The sequence below is a fragment of the Tupaia chinensis genome, unplaced genomic scaffold (genome assembly GCF_000334495.1).
Source record: "Tupaia chinensis unplaced genomic scaffold, TupChi_1.0 Scaffold145456_1, whole genome shotgun sequence".
Lineage (NCBI taxonomy): Eukaryota > Metazoa > Chordata > Mammalia > Scandentia > Tupaiidae > Tupaia > Tupaia belangeri.
Genome location: NW_006205314.1, coordinates 246,693 through 257,010, shown reverse-complemented (window position 1 = coordinate 257,010; position 10,318 = coordinate 246,693). Strand labels below are relative to the sequence as shown.

General features: G+C 41.5%; 1 protein-coding gene across 1 annotated transcript in view; it reads left to right on the top strand.

Moving 5' to 3' along the window:
* Window positions 1-10,318, top strand: part of GABRE (gamma-aminobutyric acid type A receptor subunit epsilon) — a 21,016-nt gene that overhangs the window by 3,203 nt on the left and 7,495 nt on the right. Inside the window, 4 exon segments of the mRNA XM_006168032.1 lie at window positions 828-1,045; window positions 1,478-1,545; window positions 9,549-9,769; window positions 10,096-10,178. Of these exon segments, the coding sequence (XP_006168094.1) occupies window positions 828-1,045; window positions 1,478-1,545; window positions 9,549-9,769; window positions 10,096-10,178 (590 nt within the window).

Sequence of the window (10,318 nt, the reverse complement as noted above, 5' to 3'; positions counted from 1 at the left end):
ATATTAATATATATTAAATATCTAACATTTATATATTAAATATAAATGTATATATAAATATAAATGTATATCTATTTGAAGCCAGGATCCAAATAAGATCTGTTAGCTAACAGGTAGAACATTAAGTTTTTGCCATTGGGCATGTGCACTTGCCAGAGAGAGAGAGAGAGGGAGAGAGAGTGAAAGTGAGAAATCATCACTGGGGGGAGGCCACACCACAATCTATTCTCCTCTCAGGATTTTGGGCACACACACACACACACACACACACACACGCACGCCCCTGTCATGTTTTTCACATCAATAGGTCTGAGACTCAAATTACACAGTCAGCCATGTGAGATCCAGCCACCTTGATCTCCTTGCCACTGGCTGGTCTCATTTTTCCTTTTGAAGACACTTTTTAATTAATTAGGACATGCATATGGAAAAGTGGGCAGAAAGCCAGATTGAGAACTAGAATGCGATCAGAACCATGAAGTCCCTGGTGCCTCCCAACAAATGTAGCACTACCTTGACTTTCAACACTGTAGGGTGAATTTAATACATTGGCAGAGACCTTTTCAAATTTTTAAATCTAGGACACAGTTTTGCTGATTAAAAAAAAATGCTGAATTATCGTAAAAGAGGGATAGCATCGAAAGTCCCCAAAACAGCAAGATTTAAAGAAATGAGCAAGTATAATCTGTTACTGTCTCATAATTTCCCAGTCACTACTGAAGCCTTGCATTGCAAGTCTTATCTGGTTTGCTTCTGTCCCAAGAGGTACCAATTAGGGCCCCTGCAGAATGGAAGGCAGACCCTCCTTTTTGGTTTGCATGTTCTAGGGTTGAGGGACCTCAGGATGCAGTGAATAATGAAGCCTCCACTCATAAAGATGTCTCCCATGGCCCTGAGCCTGAGCCTCTTGGAAGGAAGCTCCTCTCTGAAGAATCAAAGCCCACTGCTGAGGTGGGCCGTAAAGCTGGCAAACTGCCAGAAGCCTCCCGCATCCTGAACACTATCCTGAGTAACTATGACCACAAACTGCGCCCTGGCATTGGTGGTGAGTAGCAGACACAATTTCTTTCCTGCCTAGGGGTAGGGAGAGGAGGGTGTAGAATTGGAGAAAGGGCCTGGGGTATAGTGAAGGTGCCATGCTTGTGGATGGGAATACCTGACCTCAAGTATAGGGCTTACACTAGCCCTGGCAAGGCCATTGACCTCAGTTAGGTCTTCACCCTTCTCTCATCTCTAGTTTGTACAAGTATAAAATAAGGTGATGACTGGACTAGATGCTTGATCTTTGAGACATATGTGTGACTCTTAACAGTCTGTGAGCTGGGTCTTGCCTTGAGAGAACAGAGTGACAGGATAGAATACTGAAACAGTGTAGTCCAACCCTTGTCTGTTCCCCTTTTCTCCCCTCTGTTCACTCCCTCTCTTTCTCCATACCCTGTGTGACATCTACCCTCTGCTACTTCTGCTTCCCTTACAGAGAAGCCTACTGTAGTCACTGTTGAGATCTCTGTCAACAGCCTTGGTCCTCTCTCTATACTGGACATGGTGAGTACTGAGCTTTGGTCACCGTGTTTCCTAGCCAGGGTCTGACCTATGAAGGCCTTCTACATGCTTATGCTTTCTGCTGTGTGTTTCTGTAGCAACTCCAACAGTTAGTTGTTTGTTTGGAAGAAGAGATTTTAGCCATTGCTGACTTACGAATGAGGGTGGAAATGGTAAGTCCCTTGCTGCCTGAAAAGGACCTTCAGAATCATGACTATATCTTGAAATTTTCATTCAAAATAATAAAGCAACTTTAAACACCACAATGGAATGTGTCCTTTTTTTTCCTGACAGTTATGTTTATGATCTTAAGTGTATAGTTACCAATTGTTGCTTTAAGACTATTTCTAATTTTGTGTTCATTCCTTCTCTCCTTTTCCACTGGTATCATCCTAATGTTGTTACTACCTCTAGTTACTAAGCTGACCTCCCAAGTGACATGCCTCCTATAGTCCCAACCATGCTGATGATTCAACCCTAGCCTGGCAGTCAGGGCCTTCCATGGTTATATTCTTTTTTACCATTTTAGAGAACACATGCTCTGATCACACTAGAGTGTGGATGTTCCCAGACCCCTTGTACCTTTGAGCCTTAGTTCAAGTGATTTCCTGATGGGAAGTCATTGCTGCCCTTTCCTACCTTCTGAAGGGCACCTCCTTCAGGGTACAGCTCAGATGACATCTTATTTATGGCATCTTCCCCGACCTCCACAACTATTAATTGCTCCGTTTTTATACCACACACCTCTCTTTGGCACTCACTTCTTTCTAACTTATATCACATTTAATTACCTGATCTTTCCAACCTCATTCCACTGTAATTATTTGCTCTATGTCTGCCTTTCTTTCTCTACTATGGGCTCCTTGATGTCAAGGACTCAGTATATGTCAGCTGGGCAGATGAGTTACAAAAGATGGCTTGAAAAGATCTGCAGAATCTGACAATAAGGAAAGATATGGTAACCAACTCTATCATAGCTACCAACTTGACTTGGCTCAGGTTAGATATAATTTTGGCATACTACTGGTACTCAATAAACTACTGGTGTTTGGGTGAGTTCGGAGCTTTGGCTTGGAGATGGGCATTGCAGATAGACACACAAAGGTAAGTAAGTGTTTACAGAAGACCAAGATATTTACACAGGTTGAAAAGAAGAGGATGATTCCCTCTGTGATACTTTATTTGGCTACCTACCTTTTGAAGCACCACATATTTGTACATTGCTATGTAACAAATTACTCCCAAAATATTGTATCTTGAAAGAACAAATAGTCATTATCTCATACCCTGTGTGGGTCAGGAATCTAGGCATGATTTAACTGCATTCTCTGTTCCAGGGTTTTGCTAAGATATCAGTTGAGGCTGAGGTCTCATATGAAGGCTCAACTGAGGAAGGATCCCCTTCCATGATCATTCACATTGTTGACAGGACTCTGTTTCTCTCTGGCTCCTTTAGCCCATGTTGGCCTTTCCACAGGTTATCTCATGGTGTGACAGCTAGCTTTCTTCAGAGTAAACAAGAGTGTGAAAGAAGGAGGAAAGGGGCTCAAGATAGAAGCCAGAAACTTGTAACCTAATTTTGGGAGTGGCATCCCATTGTTTCTGCAGTATTTGTTTTTTATTTACTACAGGGCATGTATACTAGCCAGCAAGGGGGAGAGAGAGAGAGAGAGAGAGAGAGAGAGAGAGAGAGAGAGAGAGAGAGAGCCCCCCAGGGGGAATGACTACACAACAATCCCTTTTCCTCCTTCTCCTCTTGGGATTTTGGGCACACATGCACACATGTCTGGCATGCTTTTCAAGTCACCAGGTTCAGGATTCAAACTATGCAGCCAGTCATATAGTATCTAGCTGCCTTAAGCACCATGCCACCTGGCTGGCCTCCTTCTGCAGTATTCTGTTCATTAGAAGCAAGTCAGTAGGTCTAGCCCATAGTCAAGGGGAGAGATGTCTAGCCTATAGTCAGGAAGAGCAGATTGCACAAGGGCATGAATACCAGGAAGTAAAGATCACCAAGGTTCATCTCAGAGTCTGTCTACTACACATGACCATATTGTTCTCCTGTGAGAACAACTAAAAGCCCAACTTTTAGAATGGAATGCTGAGAAGTAACAAATGAGAACAGAAACCTGAGAGTTCACAGATTTGGGGGGTAGTTTCTGTCTAAGTTCAAAGTTTAGGAATTTTTTTTTGTTTTTTTTTTTTGTTTGTTTGTTTTTGCCTCTTCACTTTATATGATTTACTTTTTCCTGCTACTAATGTGCTTACCATTACAACAATTGCAGTCTCCTTTTTGCCTTGTAATTTACCTTTCCTAGATGACTTTGAACTTAGCAATCAGTTTTATTAAAATTGTTTATAAACTAAGAAACACTAGATTCTCAGCAAAGGCCAGAAGTTGAGGTCTTATGGTGTCATCATTATGGTCATTGTTTACTCTTATTAGAAAATGGGCCTTTCAGGTCATTGGTGTTGGATTAGGCAAAGGGCTTCCTGCAGTAGGCTGCCTCTCCCCCTTAGAGTGTCCAAAGCTGGATGTAGTACTTGGTTTGCAGCAACCTGATGGCATCCAAAACCTTACACATCTATTTCTCTGCTGCTTTGGTCTGTTTGCTCCTTTGGATTGACTTTTAGGCCCTGCCAACCCACACTGAAAGTGTCCAGTCTAAATTCTAGCAAGCTGGTTTGCCTCTTTCCTCCTACCCCATCCATCTCCAACCCATTAGTGGTAGCCAGATTCTCTTAGGCTGAGTGGGGAGAACATACACATTCATGAGAACAGCAAATGTCTCCAAGTCTCTGATCTCTATTTCCGGGTGAGATAGATCATCCTGTCATACTAAAGAGGTGTAGAAAATGTGTGGCTTCAATCTCCTTGTAATTTGTGTGAGATATAATCTGGGGAAACCAATTTCTACCATCTGCAAGAGCTTACATCTGATTGAAAGATGCTGCAACTCTTTTTGTAATGACACCAACTATATGAACACTGGGTTCACAACCTTGCTGAGCAGCTCCGTCGCCTCAATGTAAAACAGGGATCCAAAGGGGTAAGTATGCACTGAGTATTGGTGAGTTCTATGACTGTGTGGCCCAGGCAAGCATCCCCTCCTCAACAAGTACAGCTGGTTCAAGTAGGCTGCACAAGAACATAAGCCTCCCATAATTAAGAAAAAGTATTTGGAACTATGTGGAAGCTAGACTTCTTAGGAAATTTAATACCACATGAGGGTTTGGAATTTTTAAAAGAGACTTGGCCCAGGCCAAGTAAAGTACCACCTTACTGGTCAAAGAAAATCAAGTTGGTTGGCTCTTGTCTGGACAGTTCTGTGTCCCATACCAGGTTTGGTGGCTGCTGGGTTATTGGACTTTACCTTTTACTCTTGTCAGGCATTGGCACTTCCTGGCACCTCAAGTGAGGCCAGTGTTGACAGCCTTAATAGGTGTGAAGCAGGGAGATATGGGCATTCATTTGACATGAGTGGGCTACTGTTGCTGCCACAGGAGCTCTTGCAGATGGTAGAAATTGGTTTCCCCAGATTATAGCTCACACAAATTACAAGGAGATTGAAGCCATACATTTTCTACACCTCTTTAGTATGACAGGCGGGCCTGGGGCTCAGGGAGTAAAACCTGAGCCCATGTTATATGGGTTTTAGTCAAGCATTTTTACCAATCTCAGGCCAAACTTTGGAAATGCTCAGTCTGAGCTTGAAAGGCAAAGGCAAATCTGGAAATGACTGCCCATTATAGCATTGGCAATTGTGAACACTGTTTTTTGTTGCAGAAATTAGCCCATATATTCTAAATAGGCCATTTTCTAAACACTGAATTTCTAAAGTTTTGATTGAGCTGAAAGAGATGTATATCTGAAGCTCCTTTGTCAAATGAGGGGAAATGGAACTGTAAGTTATCAGTTGACATGTAATGAACTTACTACTGTATTTTTTGTGTTTTTTAGGTTTTGCCATAGGGCATGAGCACTTGCCAGAGAGAGAGAGAGAGACAATTGGCATCATCTTGTTAACTAGAAATTAACTGTTCATTTAATAACACTTTTCAACATAGAGGGCAGCACAGTGTGGATGTGGACGGAAGGGTCTCCCACTGGCTGCCAAGCAGTTCACATGGCCTGGAAATGAAGGAGGCTCTGCCAGTCAGGTGGGAATCGCAGCCACTTGAGACTATGCACTTTGAAAGACTTGTGAAGTATAGAGGGGCTAGGTAGGTACAGGGGCTCCCAAACAAATGGTAGCCAGGTTCTGCCACTCTCTTCTGTCTGCTTCCCTGGCCTGCTCAAGGGAATGTTCTCAGTCCTCCTCTCCCTGGCTGGCTCCCAGCAACTTGGCAACTGCTGCCACTACCTTTTGTCCTGAGCAGCAAATGCAGGCAGAGATTTTTCTTGATCTCTTCCCTGAGGACCCTACTAGTCTCCAGGTTTATGGGTTTCTGGTTGGTACTCCTTGTTTGATGTAGAATAACTCAGGGAGAGACCTAGGGATTCTGCAGAAAAAAACTCGAACCTTGACACCCAAAGGGTTTGCCAGTGCCAGTGAAGGCCATCCCAGGGCAAGGCCATGGTAAAGGTGCTTTGAATGGTATAGCCAGAGGGCTGTCATTGACTATCTGTGTGATTTTGGCCAGCCTCGTTTCTCTCTGAGCTTCAATTTCTCTACCTCTAAAATGAAGGACACTGGGTTAACTCTTAGAGGTCTACCTTGGCCTAGTTCTGCTACCTGCTATTCAAGCGGCTTACAGTTCTATTCCTTTCAATAGCAGTGGTGCCATTTTCTGGCTTCTTGTGCCTCTTCCTATTAAATACCTTCTTGATGCTTAACAGAGAGTTTCTGGGATAGATAATACTTGGAGACCGAATAATCATAGATATATCTATGCATACAGACACTCATTCAGAGGTTATAGGCACTTGTTTGAAAGGGAAAACAAAACAAAGCAAAAATGATTCTCCTTGTTTAAGAAAACATGAGACTAAATAGACATTTCTCTTGTGACTCAAAGCACTTTATTTTTTAATATAATTCTGGAGAATGAAGAATTGAGGTTAATTATCATCTGTGTTCCCCAAATAAAAGCTGGAAGAGGAAAGTATACTGTATAAAACCAAAAGCATATGTGCTTACAAATGTTTCAGAGAATTTGAGCTGAGATCTTTGATTGGTATGGAAATTGGGACTGAGACGGTGTTGAGTGGACTGGAGTAACATCACAACCTTGCCTGGGAGCGAGGAGACAATGCTCCCAGTCCATGCAATGAAGCTGCCACTTCCTGTCTATGTTTCTTAATGAATGTGTTTTCCCAGACTGTTATCTATTTGGCAATATTATGTTCTTTGGGAACACCCGGAAATAGAAAACTCTTATAGCCAAACTCATGCTGCTCTCCTCTGTGCAAAATTAGGTGAATGTCAAAGGGATTGTCTGCTTAATAAGTCCATCACAGACTGGCATGTGGTCTTTGCCCACTGGCAGAGGAAGGGGCTCAATTGCCAGGGCAATTTGAGGTGGATATATACAAACTATTTCTAGGTCTCCCTTTAACAAAAAGGATATTAGGTAAAGGTGCAAGTTTCAACCAATGTTTCATGAACATTTAAGATTTTTATTATAAATAGAAACAACTACAGGAAAAATTTTAAGTGGAATTAATTACCAGTAGAGTTTAACAGGCCTGCTTCCTTCCACAATCTCTTGGAATCATTTTTAGGGTACATTCAGTTTTCTGTAGTGTCAATGCATATCCAGTGACTATTTCATAGTCTTTTTACTTTGACACAATTTCAGGGTTAGCCTAAGTAAAATGTTCTCTTATTTTCACTTACAAGGAAACACGAAAAAGCTGGGTAGTTGCAGTGACACAAACCTTATGCCCTTAAGCAGGAGCATCAGAATCTTGAATGTCAGCATTTACAGGACTTTTAAAGATCACCAAATCTCACCCATCTCATTGTATTGATGGTGATTGTCAAGATATCTAGCAACCATCAGTTTCCTTAATTTGACTGCACTCATACAGCATCTTCACTATATGAGTAGGAGGGTGTCTTGGGTCTCACTTTTATCCAGTTATTTTCATCATTTTGCTCTATGGTGGCAAGATCTTTATGGGTCACAGTTACATTTGCCATTCTATTTGACAACACTTTTTAATTGATGGAATCAGCCCAAAATATGTATTTTTATCTTATAGAATAAACACAGCATACATTGAGTAGTGATGCTGTGGGCCAAGTCCTAAGAGATATCTCTGGACAGTTGGAAGCTTGAGAATGGTATCACACTTTGGTGGAAAGTGCCACATATGAATAGACTTGTCAGTTGACTCTACAATCCTTACAAATCTACTGGTAAAAAATGGTTGGGTTGATGAAGCTGAAAGCTTTTACTCAGGAATGTCCATCTCAGAGAAAAGAAGACTCAGGAGGACATGATTGTAATCTTCAAGTGCCTTTCCTAGATTCAAAGTTGTCTTTGATCTAAGATGCACAGCCAATTTAAATCACACTTTTTCAAGGAAAATAAAGAAATGCTGCATTAAAGATTTGTATCAATTGGAAGGTCATCCTGATTTCAGAAGTGCAGGAAAACAACATCTATGAGTCAATTAACTATCATTTCTGGAGATCTCTCCTATGGAACAGAGATTAGACTTGCTCAGTGTGCTCAGGCAGAAATAATATTGTTAAGAGCAAGTAGTAGGGAATTCCATTTAAGACAAATATTTCTGTTGCTCTGTGTGAGAATGGTGTTAAATGCTGAATGATGTAAGAACCTGGCTTTCTTTGTTCATGATAATCAAACAGGGCATGCCTAACTTTGATGCTGGTATTATTAGGTGTGGTAACCTCTTTTTTTATTATTTAACATTAACGACCAACTCTTTAAAATGTTTAATTATTTTTCTTTAAATTTTAGATATCTTTTAAAATTTTATTTATTTATTTTGCATTCATTCACTGTATATCATTGCAGTATACAGAATGAATTTTCCCATCCAGAATACACTGTATTGGGCTCAATCAGTGTATTGCTTGATATCTTTATATTACCATACATATTATCTTCAACAGGTAATTTTTTTATTTTCTGTTTCATGTATGTTTTACTTTTTCCCCCCTTGATTCCCTCCCTTTTGCCATCTATCATTTTCTACCCTCCTCCCACACTGTCTCTGGAGTCCACAGTTGCTCTCCATGCCTTTATACCATCCAGTATTTTAGTTTCTGACATAGAGTGTAGACATTTGGTATACATTTGGTATATATTAAGTGGGGACATACAATGCCTCTCTTTCATAGTCTGGCTTGTTTATTTTTTACATTTAATTACTGTATACCTTTACAGCATACAAAATGGAATTTCTGAGTATAAATTTACTGCATATTAGTATAGTCATAAACATTACCATACACATTATCATCAACAAATAATTTTCCTTTTTCTTTTTTTTTTTTTTTTTAGAGGTTTTTTCTTATGGGTGCGCTCACCAGAAAGAGAGACAAAGAGACAGAAAGTGAGAAATCACCCCCCAGGGGGGATGACCATGCCTCAATCCCTTCTCCTTCATTCTCCTCTCAGGATCTTGGGCATGTATACACATGTGCCCGGCATGAGTTTAAGCCACTGGGGCCAGGACTAGAACCATGGTCGGCTACATGGGCGTCCAATGACATAGCTGTTACACTAACTGCTAGTCCCAATTTTCCATTTTTGTGTCCATTAAATGTTTTGCTTTTTCTGCCCTTGATTCCCTCCTTCCCACCCAGGTATAGTGACCTCTGAGTGCCATCTAGCTCTCATATTGGCAGAGTCTCTAAGTAGAGAAAAGAGACCTCATTCCACTCCTGTTTCTTTATCCAGTGCTCAGTACATTCCTCCTCATTGCTTTTAGGATTCCAGATTAGGGAATGACAAATAGTACAATTGTATGTGAATGTCCTTTGTCTGCTCAGCCCCAAGTGTGTACTTTTCTCCTCTCCTGCCCCCAGGAATACACCATTGACATCATTTTCTGCCAGACCTGGTATGATGAACGCCTCCGTTACAATGACACCTTTGAGACTCTTGTGCTGAATGGCAATCTAGTGAGCCAGTTATGGATCCCAGACACCTTTTTTAGGAATTCTAAGAGGACCCAAGAGCATGAGATCACCATGCCCAACCAGATGGTCCGCATCCACAAGGATGGCAAGGTGTTGTACACAATTAGGTATGTTAAGCCCCTGGAGTCTCACTTCCTGGGCCTCTCCCTCGTCTTCTGAAAATTTTAGCCAAAGACTCATGGGTTCTAAAAGTTGGACTGGGCAACAATATAAAACAGCCCATCTGAGTTGGTCCATACACTTCTCTGATGATGGAGCCAAAAGTAGCCAAATATGTCCAAGCTGTTTGTCCTTCTTCTCTTTTCGTCTCTCCTTCAAGCTTTTTGCCTTAAATTCTCCTGTTGCCATTCATTGGCGGAGTTACCCAGACCAAAGTTGGGTGGATCCCTAAGTGTTTGGGGCCAACCTAATGAGGCTCCTTTCTCCCTTTTAGGATGACCATTGATGCTGGATGTTCACTACATTTGCTCAGATTTCCAATGGATTCTCACTCTTGCCCTCTGTCTTTCTCTAGCTGTGAGTACCTTCTTAGATTTCTGGGGCACCTGATACATGCTGGGTCCCCTCTTTTTCTTTGCTCTTTACATTTTTCTGCCTCTGCTTTTCTACTAAGATGGTGTCAAGATTGTGCAGGGTCTCCATCCTCCATCCTTTTC